At 36.1% G+C, this 21,838-nt stretch overlaps 2 protein-coding genes across 2 annotated transcripts; one reads left to right on the forward strand and one right to left on the reverse strand.

Annotated features, from left to right (window-relative positions):
- Positions 1-147: 147 nt before the first annotated feature.
- lysmd1 (LysM, putative peptidoglycan-binding, domain containing 1) lies at positions 148-9,135 on the reverse strand. The gene is made up of 3 exons (XM_061717555.1): positions 8,719-9,135; positions 5,499-5,794; positions 148-920 (listed from the first exon to the last, which is right to left on the reverse strand). The coding sequence occupies exons 1-3, from the start codon at positions 8,914-8,916 to the stop codon at positions 740-742; spliced, it is 675 nt and encodes a 224-aa protein (XP_061573539.1). The 5' UTR covers positions 8,917-9,135; the 3' UTR covers positions 148-739.
- Positions 9,088-21,391, forward strand: scnm1 (sodium channel modifier 1). Its single transcript, XM_061717557.1, is given in 9 exon segments — positions 9,088-9,152; positions 13,580-13,703; positions 13,832-13,902; positions 13,981-14,069; positions 17,039-17,133; positions 18,258-18,358; positions 18,821-18,991; positions 18,994-19,164; positions 20,900-21,391. Coding segments are annotated over 8 exon segments (861 nt in total). The 5' UTR covers positions 9,088-9,152; positions 13,580-13,652; the 3' UTR covers positions 21,012-21,391.
- The last annotated feature ends 447 nt before the right edge of the window (positions 21,392-21,838 follow it).

Consider the following 21,838-nt stretch of genomic DNA (forward strand, 5'->3'; position numbering starts at 1 on the left):
GTAGATCGTCCAGATCGCTGTCCTCCACATCTGGTGAGGCACCGAAATTCATCAGGCGGCCCCGACGCAGAACCACGGCCCCCCCAAGGAACCACATCTCTTTGCAATAGGAAGAAAAGTTTTTAAATATTTATTCAAAAAAAAAAAAAAAAACTAACTATACAAAACATACATGAAGTCAAATACAGGACCTAACAAATAAAATTACTGTGAAAATATCCCAAACAAAATCCTCTTTTTCATATATTTTGGCTACATTACCAGTGTCAAGAAACCCTTTTTGCATGGTTATAATTACTGTGTTATAATTATAACTATATAATTACAGTGTTATCATTGCAGTGAATAATGTATGTAACAACATCCGCTGGCCTAAGGATTTAGTTAGAAAAATTAGATGCAGAATTACATGCAAACCTCTTTCCATGTCTACCATACACGCAGTTATATGACTAACATTTCATGTTATTTCCTGAATGTGAGAACAAGCCAAACACGGCTTTTGCCATATAAGGCTTTTCAAAATTTACAGTACGTTGCTACATGTAAAAAATAAGATGCTATATTGTAGAACTTTAATTAAAAGTCAGAAAATGCATGCTGAAGTTAATTCAGCTGCAGTACAATTATCAGCTTTCTTTGCCTGTAACGCTCTCTGGTCCTGGAGTGGAATCCCTGTAACGTGGCTTTCTGAGAAAATTAATTTAATGAGCAGATTGAGACAAAAGAATGAATTATGTCACAGTTCAAAGATCTCATCTTCCCTCTCCTTGACTTTCTTGGTGAGTTTGGTGATAGTGAGGGGTATGGCTCCGTGTGCAGCCTGCTGGGGTCTGGAGGACGACATCAGACTCTGAGACCTTGTTAGCGGCCGCCAATCTGACGTCCTGCTGGAGCAAGCTCCTTCCAGGGCTGCAACCCTGGCAAAGAAAAGCACATAACAAGATCCGGTGATTTTACCGCCACTACATTTAGGAATACTCTCATAATTTTTTTTTTTTTTACGCTACATGCAATCATCAAAGCTCAGTCTGTGAATTATAAAGCATCAGAATGTTTCCTTTGAATAGAAAGATAAGAGTTAAGGTGAAGGTTAAGCTTAGGTGAGCCAGAGAGGCCAGCCATGTTCAATGAGTGTGCCAAATATCTGCCTTAGAGCCATTACAGGCTTCAATGTCCTTAATTCAGTTCTACTGGAGCAGGGGTCGAAAACCTGCAGCTCCAGAGCCGCATGCGGCTCTTTAGCGCCGCCCTAGTGGCTCCCTGGAGCGTTTTCAAAAATGTTTGACCTTTTTTTTTGTCTTCTTTTCTTTTTTTTCCTTTTTTTTATCTTTTTCTCTTTTTTTTCTCCTTTTTTTCTTCTTTTTTTCCTTTGTTTCTTTTTTCTTCTTTTTTCCCTTTTCTCTTTCCTTTTAAATCTCGACATTTCGACTTTTTCTCAACATTTCGACTTTTTTCTCAACATTTCGACTTTTTTCTCGAGATTGTACTTCAACATTAATCTCGACATTCGACTTTTTTCTCGACATTTCGACTTTTTTTTCGACATTTCGACTTTTTTCTCGACATTTCGACTTTCTCGAAGTGCATAATGAAAAGAAAAATCTTCCCCCATTTCTAACTAATATAGATACATGCAGCATGTGTTGCCTTCATTCTAAGGCTTATACAATTTTTATACATTTTTTGCGGCTCCAGACATATTTGTTTTTGGTCCAATATGGCTCTTTCAACATTTTGGGTTGCCGACCCCTGGACTGGAGGAACAGAAGACTATTTTTCTGTAGCTAGTATTTTGTAAAAAGTAGGGATTCCTCTCCCATGTGTTTGTCCAAAATCATCCATGTTCAACTGGGTGGAGATCTGTTGACTATGGTTCACATTATTTAGTAACACCATGTCCCTTACGGCCAAAATACACAAATCAATATTAAGAACCAGCTGTGACTTTCAATCTTCTATTTGTTTGTTTTGTATCTTTTGTATCTGTGTGTGTTTGTGTCCATGTGTGCTCCATAGGATTAGCCAAATACACTCTCAGAAGAACATACACTTTTTCCACCAAGCAATTTTTTTTTTTAAATAATCCAAAAAGGGGGAAAAAAAGAAATCATCATGTAGGCAATAGCAGGTACCCCCAATGATTCTACAGCTTTTAGAGTCACATTTAGTGGCAATAAATTGAAGTAGATGAGTGCTTTATGACATTAGTCTCACTTCTTTAATGCTGCTTAAGTTTATGAGGTTTCTGGGCATATATCAGCCAGCCTGATGCAGATTTGCTGGTGTGCCTCACATGATGCATGATATAATTTCAGCGAACATTTAACTGTCAGATTAGACTGGAATAGAAATGCTCATAAACTCAAGAACCACAAGGCACTTGACATCTATACAAGTTTAAAATTAATATTTGAAGTATAAAAAAATGGAAATAACTTAAATAGCAGTCACAGTGTCAAGGGAATGACTAAAAGCAAAACCGTTCATACTTTAGACATTTATAGTATTACAGGGCCGAAACATATGATGTCACTCCTTGATGAATTATGTGCGATGTGTCGCTGGTGAACTGGAAACAATTTTCACTCAAAAAAAGTTAAAGATAGATTGATGTGCAACAACTACTGCTCTAGGACCTTTGCTTATGTCTTTCTCTCTCAGCATTGTTAACACAACATAAATTCAACAAACCAGCCAATTCCCAAAACCTCTGCTTTATAAATGTCTGCACACCTGCAGATGATCATTTAATCAAGGGCTGATCAGCAGCACCTGCTGCAATTTACCCTTTTAACTAGGGCTGCCACTCACCATTATTTCCTTGTCGATTTATCAATTATTTTTTTATTAATACAACGATTCATTATTTAGATCAATCTTATGATAATTTTTTTAACCCACTTTTTCAAATATCTTTCTGATAAATGCCAGAAAAGAATAAATTTAACCATTCTAACAACTTTTTACTTGTGAAAAAAAAAATCCAATTTAAATAGATTTAGATTTTAATAAAAGTTCCATCACACCACCATCACAAGCGTTAATCACTTCACAATTCACGTTGAATATGTTACTCTTTTAATCTTAAATTATCTTTTACCAGGTGATAGCACAAGGGGGGATGTATATTTGCTAACTGTTATATTGTCAGACAGCACAAACATGGCATTAACAGAAATCAATATTGTTTAATTTTAAGTACTTAAAGACCCAAATAGGCTGGAGCATTTTGAAGCAGGTAAACCGTCATAGCATCATCGTCTTAGTTTTTACACCAGAAAATGATCAAGCCACGACTTACACGTGGAAATTATAAAATAACAAACTACATTTAATACGTTTACTGTCACTTACTAATTAGATAAATGCTTATATTGTTGTAGTGTCGTGACTTTGAAGTTTGAGAACCACAGGATGTTTTCTTTTGAGATGCTCACGCATGGAGGTTGTGCTGCTGTGACACACTATTTAGATTTTACTGAGCGTATAGAGCACCATTTTGTGGGGTTTCTCCCTGAAAAAGTCCCAAACCTGATGCTTGAATCTTGTTTCAAGAGGTACAAGTTTCATTCAATGAATGTATGCTACTTCAATGTGACCAGCAGAGGGAAGTACCGAGTGTTTGTTCGGAGACCAGAGATGACGAAGTGTAGCTACACGCGAGGTTTTCTGGATAATGTTCGTCCGCACATTAAAGTTTGAGCACAAGTTCATTATGGATTAAAACCAAGTCTCATCTTTTAAGACTCAAACAACACATTATGTACATGCGGCATGTGACGCATCGACGCACTCTATCCAAGTCGACTTACTTACCTACAGTGTTGGGACTAACGCGTTATTTAGTAACGCGTTACAGTAACGCCATTAGTTTTGCGGTAACTAATACTCTAACGCATTACTTTTTAAATTCAGTAACGCAATTACCGTTACCAAACGGTGCGTTACTCTGTTATTTCTGGCTACAGTGAAGCTTTTTTTCCCCGCACGTGGAGACCAGAGGAAACGTAGTGTGTGTTTATTCAAAAACATGACGGTCATGGCGACCCAAGAGAAGGCGAGTTTCGCAACATGGAGATATTGTCATTAGAGTAATCCGTGATTTTTCGCAGGAGTTACGTTCCAAAAAGAACCCGTGATAAGTGAAATTCTTTTTACAATTATTATAGAAGGCTTCAAATTGCAGAGATCAGCACCGCCTCGCACGTATTCCACTGCTCTTCTGAGCCGCTGCATCCCAACTCTGTAGCGTCTTTTTATCCTAAACCCCGCGGTGGAGGTGTGTTTTTTCGAGAGAAGAAAATAGTTAGGGGTCGTTGTTATCGCTCTTTTTTCTTCTGGGCAAAACGATTCTTATAAACGGACATGCTACCATTGGTTATTATATTTGAGACTGTAATGAACGATTCATCAAAGAGTCCCGTTCTTGAGCTGCTGCTGAAGCTCATTGGCCGTTCTCAGCTTGTTGCTAAGCGACCAACGTTATTGACACAGGAAGTGAAGAAGCGGAGAGACTGTTTAGCCAATCAGAATGCAGAACACGATGCACAATGCAAATCCATACAGTACCTGCTGAAATGAAGGCTAGAGGGGCATTAAATGGGAGCATTTAAAATAATGTTTTTATTTAAAGTAACTCAAAAGTTACTTTTCATAGTAACGAATTACTTTTTGGTCTAAGTAACTGAGTTACTAACTGAGTTACCTTTTAATGAAGTAACTAGTAACGGTAACCAGTTACTATTTTTCAGTAACTAGCACAACAGTGCTTACCTAATCGATTAGGTCGAAGTGTTGTTGCAGTTCTAGTTTTAAATGATTTGGGAAGAGTAAGAGGTATATAATATAACCCTTGTGAATACTCTCCATCTGTTTTTTGCTTCAGTTTTGTTCATTAAATAATGTCACTGTAATAAAAACATACAGGACTGTCTCAGAAAATTAGAATATTGTGATAAAGTTCTTTATTTTCTGTAATGCAATTAAAAAAACAAAAATGTCATACATTCTGGATTCATTACAAATCAACTGCATTTGAAAACTTTATTTGCAAAACTTTATTATTTTAATATTGCTGATTATGGCTTACAGTTTAAGATTAAGATTCCCAGAATATTCTATTTTTTTTAGATAGGATATTTGAGTTTTCTTAAGCTGTAAGCCATGATCAGCAATATTAAAATAATAAAAGGCTTGCAATATTTCAGTTGATTTGTAATGAATCCAGAATGTATGACATTTTTGTTTTTGTAATTGCATTACAGAAAATCACAATATTCTAATTTTCTGAGACAATCCTGTATATTGTGCATCTTAAGTTGTGCAGTGTGGAACAGGGAGAAAAAAATATGGGTGTTTTTTTATGTATTACTAACAGCTACACTTTGAGGGTCGGCTGACATTAACAAATAAACAAATGGTAGAATGTTATTGATAAAATACATTGTCACGTGAAATTCTAAACAACCATATCTGATCAAGTCTCACATCAGTACCTTTTCTCTGCATCCTGGCATCCTCTCACCGCAGCCTGCTTGGACTGACTTATCAGTTCATCCAACCTCTTCAAAAAATCCACAGGAGTGAGGTCTGACGCTCTCTGCTTCTCCTCACTGGAGCTTCCTGTCGGCCCATTCTGAACCGAGCTGCCAACGCCGTCACAGTCCTCCTCAGACAAATCCACCCCGTTGCTGCAACCATCCAAGTCTGACATTACAGGGATTGACAAGGACTTCTTCAGGAATATTGAATCATTGGTGTATAGCCTGTTTGCTCTTTTGATTTGCTCCATCTGAAAAAGATAATTTAATTGCCAAGCACATGAGACAGTATTACGCTTTATCAAAACCAGTCTCACTAAGGTCTATGATGTTTGGTAATACATTTTTCTTTATTAAATTATAAGACAGCCAGCATTCCAACTCCTCATGACGTTCATGCATGACATTTAAAGCAGAAGCTTTCCTTAAGCAAAGCAGGAAGTGGATTAATCGTTTGATGAGAGGCTTTTACATTACAGTATATGCAGCAGGATCTGACTTTTTTTATTTCAATGAAAACAATCTTAATTCCACATTTACATTACATTTACAAAGAATTTCTCAATACAAATGCATTACAAATACTGTATCATTCTTCCATGCTACCATACATTACTTACTGTGTGGAGATTTGGGGGAATTCATACAAAACAATCATAAATCCAATTATTTTGTTTCAAAAAAGAGCAATCAGAGTTATCAACAGAGCTGATTATCGGGAACCAAGGGATACATTATTTATTAATTGTCAGATGCTCAAATTTAATGAACTTGTTGATTTCAAAATATCACTGTTGATGTAAAAGGCTTATAATTATCTGTTGCCACACTGTATATGAACTGAGAGGAAGCTTATGTTCACAAAAACAAAGAACAGAAGGATGTCAAAAATAGATGTGTTTCAGTTTATGGGGTCAATCTGTGGAATGTTTTGGAAATGGAAATTAGGGAGTGCAGTACATACCAACTATTTAAAAATATATTGAACAACAAGATGTTCATTAAGTATGATCATATTGTATTAGTGTTTATGTAAGTGTCAGAACTTCAATAGATAATAGGTCTATGCAGTATATTGAATGTTTTCAATATATAAAAAGTATATGAAATGTTTTCTTTTAATTGATTTATTTCTCTGTATTGGTATATGTAGGAGCTGACAGAAATGGATTATAAAAGGGTAATAAACTAAGCTTCAGCTACACCAGGGGTCTTCAGTCCTGCATGTTTTAGATGTTTCCTTGCATCATCACACCTGATTCTAATTAATGGTCGTCATTAGCTTGTCATCAACATCTGCAGAAGTCTGTTAATGACACAGTCACTTGTATCATGGTTTGCAGAAGCAGGGAAACATCTAACACATGCTGGATTGGGGCTCTCAGGGACCAGGGTTGAAGACCACTGGCCTACACCTTTTCGGTCTTGTTTTGTTTATATAGTTTTGATCTAATGCAATATTAGCATTAACTTCATGTTCATTTGTTGTTTTATTTTCTTTCATTTCTTTTGTATTTGATTTTTTTTACCTGCCATTGTTTATGTAATGTTTATGTAATAATTGTTCAGGGGTCATGTTCTGGGTCTCTGGAAAGCGCCTAGAGACAACTTCTGTTGTAATAGACGCTAATAGCGTCTATCACAACATAAGTCAATTCAATTTTATTTATATAGCGTCACGCTATATAAATAAAATTGAATTGAAAAACTGAAATTGAATAGAATTCTTATTTTGGAAATGACAGAAATAAACAATGCTGTCCATATCAAGTGCAAGGACCAATCTAGGGAAGAAAGCCTTCAGCTGTTCTGCCCCACTTGCTTGGAAGAACCTCCAAAAAGACCTGAAGCTAAACACATTAGTGTCATTGTCTGATTTTAAAGCTCTTACAAATGCATTTTTAAATGACTCTGTTGGTACATGTCACTGTCCTTAAGTATTGTAACTTATTTACTGGCACTGTTTTGTGAAGTATTTTGCATTGTCCTTCTATTTCTGTTGTTGATTTGCTGTTTTGTCTGTAACTTTTAAAGCTGCCATTTTTGGCCAGGTCTCCATTGAAAAAGAGATCATCGATCCCAATGGGACTAACCTGGTAAAATAAAGGTAGAATAAAAAGAAAGAAGTCTTGAGGAATGGGGAATGCTTATTTTGAGAATCAATATACTGCAGAAGTGTTGAAGGACATGATATCAAGTCTTTATTTCTATGCAAGTTAAAATGTATTATTACAAATTACATGACCTCAGGGGAACAGCAATGTTTAAGACAACAGCAGTAAGAACAAATACAAAGGGTAGATGTATATCCGTTTTAGGAGTAAAACTGTGGAACTCATTAGACAACTACCTTAAATTAGCAAACTCAATTAAAGCATACAAGATATTATTCAAAGCAAAGGTAATGGACACATATATAGAAGCACAATAAGCAAACAAAGAAGAATGTACACATGCATGAGATGAAATGACAACCTAAATTGGTTTTGTCGGTTTCTTTAGCATCTTTTCACTTTCTGTTTTCAGAGCTATCATTATTATTACTATTACTATTGTTACAGTTATTACAGCTATTATTATTATTATTATTATTATTATTATTATTATTACTATTACTATTATTATTATTTTGTGTAACCTCATGATACTTCATTTGTTCTTTTTGTATATTCTATTATGTTAAAAGGTGGGCAAGATAAGCTTTATGCTTCAAGCCCAGACCTTTTCGGTCAAAATAATCACAATGTTGACCAGGGAAAAACCTGTGGATGTTTGTTATCTTGTTTTGTTGATTTGTATGCTTGTGATTGACCGAAATAAATACTAACTACTACTAACTAACTAACTAACTAACTAACTTTTTTTTATTATTTGACTTCTTTTCTTATCATTTTATTTCATTTATTCGTTATGTAAGCGTACTCTTAAATTAGCAACCTGTGCTTTTATTATTATTATTTTACCTTCTTTTCTCATAATTTTATTTCATTTTATTTGCTATTTACTGTACAATTATGTCTTGCTGCTTTTAATGTCAATGTAAAGCACTTTGAATCACCTTGTGTTGAATTGTGCTATATAAATAAACTTGCCTTGCCTAACTAACTGACTAACTAACAAGTCGCAACCCTCTTTTCCACCTATTAAACCCCTATTAAACAGAGCCGGTACTCACAGACACCCCGTACTTCAGGCTCAGCCCCTGCAGCGTCTCCCCGGGCTGCAGCTGGTGCTGGATGCGGCTCTGCCGGGGACTGAGCGGGGACCGGACCAGACTCCCGTAGGACCGGGTCCTGCTGCCCCGCAGGAGGCCGCCGGGGGCCCCGCCGGCCCCGCAGGACGGAGCTCGATCTCCGGACATCTCCAGCAGCATTTAAGCCTCCAGCCCCGAGGACGGAGGGGAAATCCGGCCCCGAACAACCATCAACGCCGCCAACATCGCGAGAGGATCCGCTGTCTTCTAGTTAACACGTAATAACTCTGGTAAACTGGTAATACGCGAGTATAAAGTCTTAATCAGGAGTTAAACATGCTGAACTTGTCAACTAAACCACACCGATGTTTTCATGCCTCGTGAGATCAGCTGAAGGCGTTGCCATGGCTGCCGAGGTGAGTGACGTGTCTATTAGGATGCGTCACAAACGGTGCGTTTGAGTCGCTTGGAAAAACCGCTACGATAATTTTTATATGAGTTTGGAGCAGGAGCCCCTCTGGTGACATTTGAAAAAAATCAAATAATGCGTGGCCATATTTTTTTCAAATGTCACATGTTATTAATACACTTGCCATGACAATACATGACAAGACTCTTTAATATAAATAGACTATAATTACTGTTATTAATGATGAATAACCATCCCACCAAGGAAGTTGCATCCATGAAGTCCAGACAGTAGTTTATAATGCCCTCCACGAGATATTAACTCGTGGCCACGAGTTATTAACTCGTGGCCACGAGTTATTAATGCGTGGCCACGAGTTATTAATGCGTGGCCACGCATTATTTTATTATTTTATTTTTTTCAAATGTCACCAGAGGGGCTCCGTAGGAAATGAAACAAAGTACTAACATAAATTCGTATTCTTACGTTTGAAAGCATTAAATTTGGTTTACAAGTGGAGGACAAAAAAATAGACTTTGGAATAAATAATTTCATTATTTAAAATTTGAAAATTAATCCAATCTTTATATCTAAATGAAATAATTCAGTACAAAAAATATTTAAAATCTTGCATGATTCAAAAAGCCCAGCATCTTCATGAGTATCTGTGTACCCTAATTCCTGACTGATCACTTGCGTTTTTTCTTTTTTTCTTTTATTTTATTGTTTATTCCTTTTCTTTCTTTTTCGCTCTGTATCTTCTTTTTTTGTTTTACTCATTGGTCGCTGAGTGTTCTTTGATGCAAATGCGAATTTTTGTAAAATCAATAAAGAGGTTGGGAAAAAAATACTAACATAAATCTGTTTAAAAAGAGATAGAAAAAATTATTTATAAACAGGTATATGGAAGAGGAAATGGGTTAACGAGGAGTGTGATAAACAAATAAAATAGAGAAAAATTGTATATTATACTTGCTTAAGATATGTTTAGATATTTATGTGGATATTTATGTAGTTTATATAGTATATATTTATATAGCTTTATATAATATTTGTATTTTCTATATATTTATATAATATTTATGTAATATTTATATTTTCTATATACTTATATGAATAATTATGTAGTAATAGGCATGTTTACGTAGTATTTAAATAGACTATATTTATATGGATATTGTGTAGATATAATAATAGCAATAATGTAAATTCATAGTTATAAAGGGGTAGGAACTAGGAAAAAGTGTAAACTTCTTCCTACTCCTTTTTCGAACCTATGTGCATATGAAGATGTTATTGTTTATTTTTATTCTTGTTTTTTATATACATGTTCGAAATAAATTCAATTTACAAATTCACAAATATTACGCTGATCAATTCAATTCAATTCAATATATTTTCTATAGCGTCTATTACAACAAAAGTTGTCTCTAGGATCTTTCCAGAGGCCCATAACATGACCCCTGAACAATTATTACATAAACATAACATAAATAATGGCAGGTAAAAACTCCCCTAGTGGGAGAAAAACCTTAAGTCAAACAGTGGCAAGAAAACTCCCCTTTAGGAGGGAAGAAACCTTGAGCAGGACCTGGATCATTAGGAGGCCAGCTGGGCAGAGCAGGAAGAGAGAGAACAGACAGAGAGAATGAAGAACAGAGAAAGGAGGAGAGACACAGACACAATGGCTAATGTCTGACCAATATGGCCTACTAAATTACCGTACTTTCTATTCAGTGGTCTTTAACCCTGGTCCTCGGGACCGCCTGTTCTGCACGTTTTAGATCAGTGATTCTCAACTGCTGGGTGGGGACCCAGAAGTTCACTGCTGATAGTGACTGGAATCATCTGCAGCAAACACTAAAACTTCACACATTCATCCCATTCTCCTCCTTCAAAAATACACTCCCAACATTCATCTGTGATCATTGCACATGTTTGTAACTCTTCCGGACCAGCGCTAACACTTATTAATATTTTTTGTGTTGTGTGTTTTTATATATCGTGTTTGATTGTTTGTTTCAATGTAATTGTATGTGTTTGACTAAAAGTGGATCACAGACCCGTTTTCAGTGGCCCCGGGCCCTGTGGCTCAGATGATGGTAAAGTTCTCAGGTAAACCTACATAATTTTCAGCCTTTTTGGATATACTTCCCTTTTTTCATGTATTTGCAGGAAACTGTTTGTCTGTTAAAAGTGGCTGTTGAGAAATTTTGATGTCACATCAGCTTCCTGTTTGAAGCTTGATTAATGACTCAATAACTTCACTCCTGCTGTATTTGTGCATTTAATTAGTGGATCAGCTAAAGCCATATATTTTGGGAAATATTTTTCAGTTGCACTTTTTTATTTCACGTTTGTACGTGAAAACACTGTTATTTCTCTACAATCTGAGGCTTAAGCTACACTACCTTTTCAATGAATTTGAGAACTAGAAAATTGTCTTATATTTGGATCCGGGCTTGTGATGAAGAAGGGATGGGGGGCCCGAAGCCGGACCAGTTAAGAACCGCTGTTTTAAATGCTGCCCTGCTTCATCACACCATGATACAACAAGTGACTGTTAATGACACAGACTTGTGCAGACCTGGATGACAAGCTGATGATGACCATTAATTAGAATCAGGTGTGATGATGCAGGGCAACATCTAAAACATGCAGGACTGGAGGTCCTGAGGACCAGGGTTGAAGACCACTAGTTTAAGGTTTTTCTATAAGATTCTACACTGGTGGTTTTGCTCTATTTGCAGGGTCAACTCAGAATCAGAATCAGGTTAATTGGCCAAGTCAGGTCAAACAAGACAGGGAATTTCACTTTATTTTCGCTCACTGTACAGTAAATAGACAAATGACATCTCTTACTGTATATACAATTTTTTTTTTAAGTGAAAGGTGCAGCAGTATGAGGTAGACATGGTTATTGAAAGGTGGATTGTTACAGCATATGATTGTGGTTATTATTATTATTATTATTATTGCACAGTGATTGATTACTCTGAGACTCTCTGAGTGCTGAGAGTTCATCAGAGCAACAGCTTGGGGGAAGAAACTGATATTACGTTCAGCAAAACTAAATTAGGTTACCGTACTTGTAACACATCTACTCTGTTATCTTGTAGTTTAACGTTAGACATACTCAAAAATGACGTGTACTTAAAATATACACTGCAGATAATGTCTTACGGACTAGGCTACCATAGATGTTCAAAACACATAAATATTTAATCCTGCCAGTAGCCTAGCTTTATTTTATTTTTTATTTAACCTTTATTTACCCAGGCAAGCAATTTAAGAACACATTTTTATTTACAAATGCAGCCTGAACAAAGAGGATAAGCACTTTGAGGGGAGACAAGAAGGGGAGTGCTAGAAATAAAAAACAACATTATGTAAAATCAGTTCAATAAATTTTAGATAAGTTTAGATTAGATTAGATTGTCCTCAATGGGGAAATTCACTTTGTGCAGCAACAGTACACTCAACACACACATGCAGGGAAAGGGTAAAAAAAGTAAAAAATATATAATTACAAAATATAAACAGTATATATATTGGAATGAAAAATAAAAAAGTAGTGCAGTACAGAAAAGAAAGAAAAACTGCAAAAAAGGAAGGTAGGATGTGTATGAGGTAGACATATATTGCACATCATGTTGTTGAATGTACAATAAATACAAATACAATTATCTATACTTCACTGGAGTAATTATTTTTCAGACGACTTTTTACTTTTACTTCTTACATTTTCACACAATTAGGCTATCTGTAATTTTTACTCCTTACATTTTAAAAACAGCCTCGTTACTCTATTTCATTTCGGCCTTTAAAAAAAAAACTATCCAGTTAAATTGCTCAATCCAGATAGAGTGAATTTGGTTGTTTCAGATGTTCTTGTCCAGTTTTGTTCTTACATCCGTTCCCTCAGATTCCTGCAACTAAACCTGGATGTACATTCCAATAAAGGTTAGGATAAATGATAACATGCCTCTGAAGTTTGACTTTTTGCACCATTACAATACTTATAGGCAACTAGTCATCATATCTCCTGCTCTCTAAACACCTGTTAATGCTCAATAGTACACATATATAGTTCTTTAATATATTTGCATTATACTAAGATGCATTCATTTTCAATGGCTTTTGTCCTTAATGGATTTTTTCCCCCTTACATTACTTTTACCGGTACTTTTATACTTTAGGTAGTTTTGAAACCAGTACTTTTATACTTTTACTTGAGTAAAAAACTTGAGTTGATACTTCAACTTCTACAGGAGTATTTTTAAACTCTAGTATCTATACTTCTACCTGAGTAATGAATGTGAATACTTTTGGCACCTCTGACCAAAACTGTAAGTTCCATACAATTTTAAATGAACAGTCTTCTAAAAGTTGATCGTCGTTTTTCCCACTTGTTCTTCCTGTCTGTGAACGCAGCATCGCTAACCGGATGTAGCTTGACGCTACAGTTAAGAAGCCTCTTGCTTTCGGATTAACAAACATAATAATCATGTCATTTAAAAGAGAAGGAAATGACAAGAGTCAGCTCAATATTCTAAAGGTGACGGGTTATTTCACTATAATTGTTTTGTTCCTGAAGTAACAGATACGATTGTATTTCAGTAGCATCCTGTGAGCTGAGGTTAATGTTTTGTTTTTATTGTTCAACTTGTTCATTTGTTTTTCCAGAAAAGGCGTGTTGCAGATCTGCTGTCTAATTTCATCCCGGACGACGAGGCTGCTCTGATGAGCAATGGAAGGTGAACTGATCTTAAGGGTGAACTGAAAGTGTTGTAAGTAAGTAATGATTTAAACAGCTGATCTCTGTTCTGGTGCAGGTTCACGTGTCTGGTTTGTTTCTACCGGCCAGTGTTTGACACCGTGGAGATGCTGACGGTCCACAGACAGGGCAGGAAACACCTGGACGGTGAGAGAAACTAGTCCTGTTGGGATATTTATTACAGTGACGGTGGTAACGAAGAGGGAATGCTTTTAAAAATAACATTCATTTTAAATGTGTGCATTATTATGAGCAAGACTATTATTATCGATTATAATTATTATATTAATAATACTACTGTTATTATTGCTATGACAACTTTAATTGTGATTATTATATTTGACTGCGTTTACATGCATCAATAACCCTTTTAAAACCCGAATATTGGCAATAACCCGGTTTTGCACGGCCACGTAAACACCAATAACCCCTTTGAATAACCGGAATTTGCTCATATTAGGATTTTTAAAAACCCGAATATGACCCCTGGGTTACTCCTTTTAAAACCTGAATATTCGGTCATGTAAACGCCTAACGGAATATCCCCATCAAACGGAACATGAATTTGTTTTCTGCGGATGCTCTGTTCGCAAGGAATCTTGGGCTGGGTCCGAAATTGCATAATTCCACCCTGATGAGTAGCAAAAACAGTACATGAGATTTTTTAGTACGTACTCAATAGTATGCTCTATCCATACTCATTCCAGAGAAATTTAATAGTGTGGATTGATGGACACTAGCGGTGCGTCCGAAATGCCATACTAAACAGTATATACTAAAAAGTATACTTAAGTTCGGCACACTTTTGAGTAAATATCAGTAGTGTGCATTAATTCGGACCTACTATTCAGAGCCACACGGCACTTCCTGCCGTTGGGAGGAAGTGACGTGTCACAGCAGCAGTAGCAGCTCCTATGACAACTGTAATTATGATTATTATAATTGTTAGAATATTATTATGTTATTACCTCTGTCATTATTGTTATTATATTCATTATTAATCATTTTTCTTTTCTGAATGAATACAGTTGTGTGAAAAAGTGTTTGCCCCCTTCCTGATTTCTTATTTTTTGCATGTTTGTCACACTTAAATGTTTCAGATCATCAAACAAATTTAAATATTAGACAAAGATAATACAAGTAAACACACAATCCAGTTTTTAAATGAATGTTTTTATTATTAAGGGGGAAAAAAATCCAAACCTACATAGCCCTGTGAGAAAAAGTGATTGCCCCCCCCTGTTAAAACATAAATTAAGAGTGATTCATCCCATCTTTGGAAAGCTGAGTTCAATTTCTTATTACTACTTATTACTGCTTTGCTATGTTCAAAGAGGAGTGTGATATTGATGAAGATATTTATGATTATACTTTACATTACTTATTGAATTGATTGATTGCCCCCTTCTTTTAGTTTATTTATTAGTTATTAATTTATTTACTTTTTTCTTTTTTTTTTGGCTGCTGTTGTTTGGTCATTCTAGAAAACCATCATACTCACACACACCACACACGTGCTTGCATACATAGACGCACTCACACACATGCACACACCCACATACACGCTCACAAACATTGATTATGTTGTTTTGTACTTTTCTGTTTGTCTGTTTGTTTTGTTTGTTTTCTAGAAAATAAAAAATAACATTCAGTTGGCAGGGTAGTTTACAAAAATATAATTACATTAAAGTAAAAAGGAAAATAAAGAGGAAATTACACAATAGAGTAAACACACAAAAAATTGTAAAGGTTGAATATAGACTGAATGTCGCCATCTAGATTTAACTAAAAGAAAGATCTAAAAAAAAAATTGAAGTGCCTCCAAGTCCTGCAGCAATGTATTAAAACATTTTTTTAAATGATTTACTAAACAACCATGTTGAAAGACACAGCCTGTGGCTGTAGAGAGGATGTTACGGTTTTTTCTGAACTGTCACTGTGCCAAAACTTTATAAGGATCAACATGTGACGCCCTCTCACGTTGAAAGAATAACATCCAGTTTTAAGTTGCAGGAGAACGACTGTGATGTCACTCTTTACATGACTGCAACCAGATACCTTTGTGACAATATTGATCAGATAGTTGCTGACACAAGTTGCCTCATGGAAAAACCCTGTTTGAGAAACGAAAAAAACACTTGAAATAATATTAAATATATTAAATAATAGCAAGACAGGAAAAGTAGACTTCAATTTGCTCCAATTGCCACTTAACAACTGAGATCAAGGGAGTGTGCAAGACTGTTCATGATCAACTTCCAAATTTAAAAATTTGTCTGCAACCTTAAAAAACTGTTACATGTAAAGTCAGCAAACGTAGAATGATGAATCTACTGAAATACATCAAAGAAATGTCCAATGCATTATTAAAACCTGGAAGGAAGTTGATTTGGAATCAGAAATTACCTTGATTTCACTTGGGTGACATCTAATTGAACTGTAGAAAGCTGAAGGATTAGAGAATGCAAAGGCAGTTCAAAGCATTGAGACTAAACTGCTGAGTAGCTGAAGGAAAAACATATATTATTAAGGCTAATTGGGGAAGAAAAGGGCTAATATGTGCTAGGGAGAATAAAGATAGGTCTCTAGAGAGAAGGAAGAGAGTCATGTGGGTTAATGAGTCCATATTTACCCTGTTCCAAAGTGATATGTGTAGAAGTATAAGAGGAAAGTTGGATAAAAAGTTGTGGGGTTAGTGTTATGATCGTGGGTTAGTGTTATGATCTTGGGTTACTCCCATGCCCTTGCCCATGCCCCACAATAACAAAATGTTCAAAAAAGAGACCAGCTGACTGCCTGAATTAACTGTGACCATCACTTTCTTGGTGTCATGGGCATATTTAAAGCTGGGATTACAAAGCTGGGATTCATCATCACAAATTGTGAAAGAATGGTTCAGGGAGCATGTGATGAGATTTTCATGCATGGATTGGAGTTCTTAACTTCATTGAGAATCTTGTTGCCACTGAGTGAGTGTTATAATCAAAGTGGTCCAACAAATTATTTTTGATTCTTTTTGCCCTTACGTCATTGTACAGTATATTATATCATAATTAGATGTCTGTATGTATGTATGTACATACGTACGTACCCTAATGTTGTGTGTTCTCATTCAGGATTAAAAGGATTCTATGGCAAAAAACAAAGACTGAAGAATGAAATAAGAAAAAGCCAACACGAAAACTATGTCAAGGCTGAGGACGCACCAGAGGTTGGTAGCTTGGTCTGTAATCTTTGTGTTCTGTACTGCATATATCTAAACTTTTGTACATGTGCATATGTAAATATGTATAGTATACTTTTTTTTCTATACATTTTTAATACTGTTTAGGCCAGGGGTCATCAACCCGCGGCTCCAGAGCCGCATGCGGCTCTTTAGCGCCGCCCTACTCGCTCCCTGGAGCTTTTTCAAAAATGTTTGACCTTTTTGTTTTCCTTTTTCCTTCTTTTTTAAATTTTTTTTCTTTTTTTCCTTCTTTTTTAAATTTTTTTCTTTTTTTTCTTCTTTTTTCTTTTTTTTCTCTTTTTTCGATTTTTTCTCTTTTTTTTCCTTTTTCTTTTTTTCTTCTTTTTTCTTTTTTTCTTCTTTTTTCTCTTTTTTCGTCCTTTTTCCTTTTCTTTTTAATCTCAACATTTTGACTTTTTTCTCGACATTTTGACTTTTTTCTCAACATTTCGACTTTTTTCTCGAAGTGAATATTAAAAAAAAAATCTTCCCCCAGTTATAACTAATATAAAAACATGCTGCATGTGCTGCCTTTATTCTAAAGCTTATACAATTTTTTATTTTTTGCGGCTCCAGACATAATTGTTTTTTGTGTTTTTGGTCCAATACGGCTCTTTCAATATTTTTGGTTGCAGACCCCTGGTTTAGGCCAGGACTGTTGCATCACTTGAGCATCATTTTGCATTGTTTTTGTACAAAAGTCAGATGAAGTGCATGTCTGCTGTCACAGAGCAATACTTTCCCCGTGGTAAATGTGGTACGTGAATGTGTGATTGCAGCCCTGTAGACAGGAATCAGCGGGACAGATGATGAATGAATCATCGCTAGGAAACAACACAAGCTGAACAAACCATCTGTCCTCAACTGACACTTTTAATCTATGTTGTTGTCCTCTATGAAATGTGTTATGTGGTGTTCCTGCGACTGCCATATGACCCTGACAAATCACATCCTGCCGAACAAATTTGAAACTGTCAGTGGAAAACATGAACACAGCAAGTAGACAGACAGAACATTGAGTTCTGTGGAATAATGGAGCTGATGTCTGAGCGAACTCACAATAGCATTTGAGGGACGAGTGCTCAGGAAACATTTTCTTGTGATTCCAGGAGCCGTCCAGTTCAGCCCCTTTACTGGTCCAAACACGCAAACTCACCCATCACGCTTTACTGAAGACTGTTCCCTATAACAGCTGTCACAGAAAAACCAGGTGCGTTTTAATTTCTGGAGCTAAATCCCATTCACGCATACAGGACTGTCTCAGAAAATTAGAATATTGTGATAAAGTTCTTTATTTTCTGTAATGCAATTTAAAAAAACAAAAATGTCATACATTCTGGATTCATTACAAATCAACTGAAATATTGCAAGCCTTTTATTATTTTAATATTGCTGATTATGGTTTACAATTTAAGATTAAGATTCCCAGAATATTCTAATTTTTTGAGATAGGATATTTGAGTTTTCTTAAGATGTAAACCATGATCAACAATATTAAAATAATAAAAGGCTTGCAATATTTCAGTTGATTTGTAATGAATCCAGAATGTATGACATTTTTGTTTTTGTAATTGCATTACAGAAAATCACAATATTCAAATTTTCTGAGACAGTCCTGTACATCTCGCAGTGAAAAGCACAACTTTAAACACGTTTCTGTCTCTCTTTGCAGCACAAAATCTGAGGAAGGACCACAGAATACCAGCAAGGCTCCTCCTGGAAACATTTGTAATAAAATGGCATCTTCATGTGGGAAAGTGGGAGTTTCTAACGATTTAACGAAAAGCAGTTCCAGTGACACAAATACGGGTAAACTCTTTCCCTGGAAATCTTTAACGTTCGGGATTTATGTTTAAGAAAAATCAAGAAATGCTTCAAGGGTGGTTTTGTTTGCTGTTCTGAAGAGTCGGGTTGCTCCAAAGACGTAGAAGCACTTCCAGCTGCAGAGACAGCGGTGGCAGAACCGATGACGGCTCAGAGGCGGAGAGAGCTGGAACACTACCTCAAACTGAAAAGGTGAGCAACACTATTCATTTCTTTATGTGGGGGCGTCGTCAGCTGGTTGCTCAGCAACCAGTGCAGAAGGTAATTTCTGAGCATGATGCTAACCTTTAACAGTGACTACGTTTACATGCAGTCAAAATTCGGGTTATTGCTATTATTCCGGTTACTGAAACATTCGGAATATTCCGTTTACATGCGTGAGCAAAATGGGTTATCCCTGTATACATGGTGATTAATCATTTGGGATATCTCGATCAAACCAGCGACGTATGGAGAACGTCACGATCAGCAATCACATCAGCAATTCCCGTCACTTCCGCTTCTTCTTCCTGTATCCAAATTCAAAACAAATGCTGCTTCGCGCAACTTTTCGCTCACCTTCTTGTAAATCTCGCTATCCCGGTACTTTCTACCGTCTACAAATTCCAAAATGTTCATATCCTTCATTACATTTATGAAGTGATTAGTCTCCTCCTCACTCCAAAAGTGTGGCGTGGTCTTGTGTTTCTCCGTGTTTAGAAGAACGTCCTGGACTCAAAAGACCAACATTCCTTGTAGGGCTGGGCGATATATGGAGATTTTAATATATATCGATATATTTTCAAACGCGATATGGTACGAGACAATATCGTTTATATAGATATAGCTTCTTTTTTTTTTTTTTTTTATTTATGATTTTGATATAGCTTATTTTGTGACAAATTGACTTGAATGTTTTATTTGAGATTTGCACAAATGTTTTGTTATTTGCACAACTGTCAACCTCAGTGGAAAAGTCTGCCTGTTACTGTCTACATTGTATTAATTGCACAGTGTATTTTAATTTAATTGTTATGCAGGAAAGGGATATTTGTTTTATTTTATTCAAGAAGCATTTTTATTCTATATATGCAGGCAGTTTATTTTTATTTCATTTGTTTTATACATTTTGATATTGTGCAGACCTCTGTTAATAAAGGAACCTGTGTGACATTTGGCACGAGGCTTTGTATTAAAACTGACTGTTTTTTTAAGGGTTTGCCTCAGAAAAAAATGAAGCTAACAGAGATGCTATGCTATAATGCTTTGGGGGAAACCCCAATTATGTCACAGAAAAAATATCGATATATATCGAGTATCGCCATTCAGCTAGAAAATATCGAGATATGACTTTTGGTCCATATCGCCCAGCCCTAATTCCTTGCGAACAGAGCATGCGCAGAAAACAGATTCATGTTCCGTTTGATGGGGATATTCTGTTTGGCGTTTACATGACCCAATATTCTGGTTTTAAAAGGAGTAACCCAGGGGTCATATTGGGGTTTTTAAAAACCGGAATATGAGCAAATTCCGGTTATTCAAAGGGGTTATTGGTGTTTACATGGCCGTGCAAATTTGGGTTATTGCCAATATTCGGGTTTTAAAAGGGTTATTGACTGCATGTAAACGCAGTCAGTGACTCTCAGGACAAGGATCTGCATGGACTACAGGCTTCTTTTATTGTTATGTCATGTATTTTTTTTATTGTCTTCTTTTGGCGACTAATACACTGCAACAATTTGATTTGCAATAATTTAAGTCAATTTCCCTTCATGTGGTTTTGTGCCTCTCGCCTGTAATGAGCTGGGAAAGACTCCAGCAGACCCCGTGACCCTAAAGGATTAAAACGGGTTAGATGGGATAGATGATTTTCTGACATCAGCATATCAATTTTAAATGTATAGCTCAGCACATTTAAATCTACTGTTACTTTTTGTTGATTTCTTAGTGATGGATGGGTTCAAGACTGGACCGGCCAGTGGGTTAAAGACGATAGTGTGGAGTTTGACTCGGATGAGGAGGAGCCTGCATCACTCGCCCCGTTACCCACAAGTCCCTGAGAGGACTGAGACATCATGTTGTACCATAATGGTACATTTGGAAGCTACATGGCTGCTGGAAACAGCCTGAAATCCAGAGTTTGCTAAACAGATCAGCTTTTGACTGGTTGGCATTCTCTTTAGCTTTTTGTTTTGTTTTGTTTCCTTCCCCGTTCGCAGTAGACGGTCAGAAAGGTCCACAGCCGTACCCTCTTGTTTGGACGTGATTGTGATGCCGTCACATGAGCACTTGAAGGACAAACTACTGAGACTCTTGTTCATAAAGATCATCAAAACTTTGATTTTATCTGCAGCATAAACCATAAGATTGAAATTATGAAGTTATTTTTGTTTTATTGAATACCGAGTGCTCTTTCTGGGAAAGTTTTTGTGGTATTTAGAAAAGTTAAATAATCACCTTGTATGTGTTGAGTTACATTGGCACTTCACCCGACTGTAACTCCAGCACCTGATGCTCATTCCAGTCTCAGCACCAGTGGTCTTACTTCATATAAGCAAGGATCTAACAAACGTGTGTGTGTGGGTTCCAGCTGACTGCAAGTTTAATGGCATTTATCTGCATCCGGCAAGTGAAAAATCTTGTTTGGCGCAATTTAAGGATTTTTTTATTTATTTTTCTGTACGCTGATTATCAAATTACTTGAGACCAGATCTTTTGAAAGACTTGCTCTGGGTTTATAGATTTGGTGTAAGACTCATACATCGTCTGTTCAGCTTGACAACATGAAGATAAGTAAAAATGTATGTGTAAAGTACCTGTCGTGTGACTGTGGTTGGTGTTTTATTCACCATCAACAGCGTCTTGTTCATACGACCTCAGGGCTAAA

This window comes from Cololabis saira, chromosome 3, assembly GCF_033807715.1.
Source record: "Cololabis saira isolate AMF1-May2022 chromosome 3, fColSai1.1, whole genome shotgun sequence".
NCBI classification, from domain to species: domain Eukaryota; kingdom Metazoa; phylum Chordata; class Actinopteri; order Beloniformes; family Belonidae; genus Cololabis; species Cololabis saira.

What these genes read in the sequence shown, in the direction of transcription:
- lysmd1 (XM_061717555.1), bottom strand. Translation starts at nt 8,916, where the DNA reads ATGCTGCTGGAGATGTCCGGAGATCGAGCTCCGTCCTGCGGGGCCGGC. An exon ending in GCCTGAAGTACGGGGTGTCT is followed by an intron (nt 5,795 to 8,718) that starts GTGAGTACCGGC and finishes TATCTTTTTCAG; the next exon opens with ATGGAGCAAATCAAAAGAGC. An exon ending in TGCCAGGATGCAGAGAAAAG is followed by an intron (nt 921 to 5,498) that starts GTACTGATGTGA and finishes TTTCTTTGCCAG; the next exon opens with GGTTGCAGCCCTGGAAGGAG.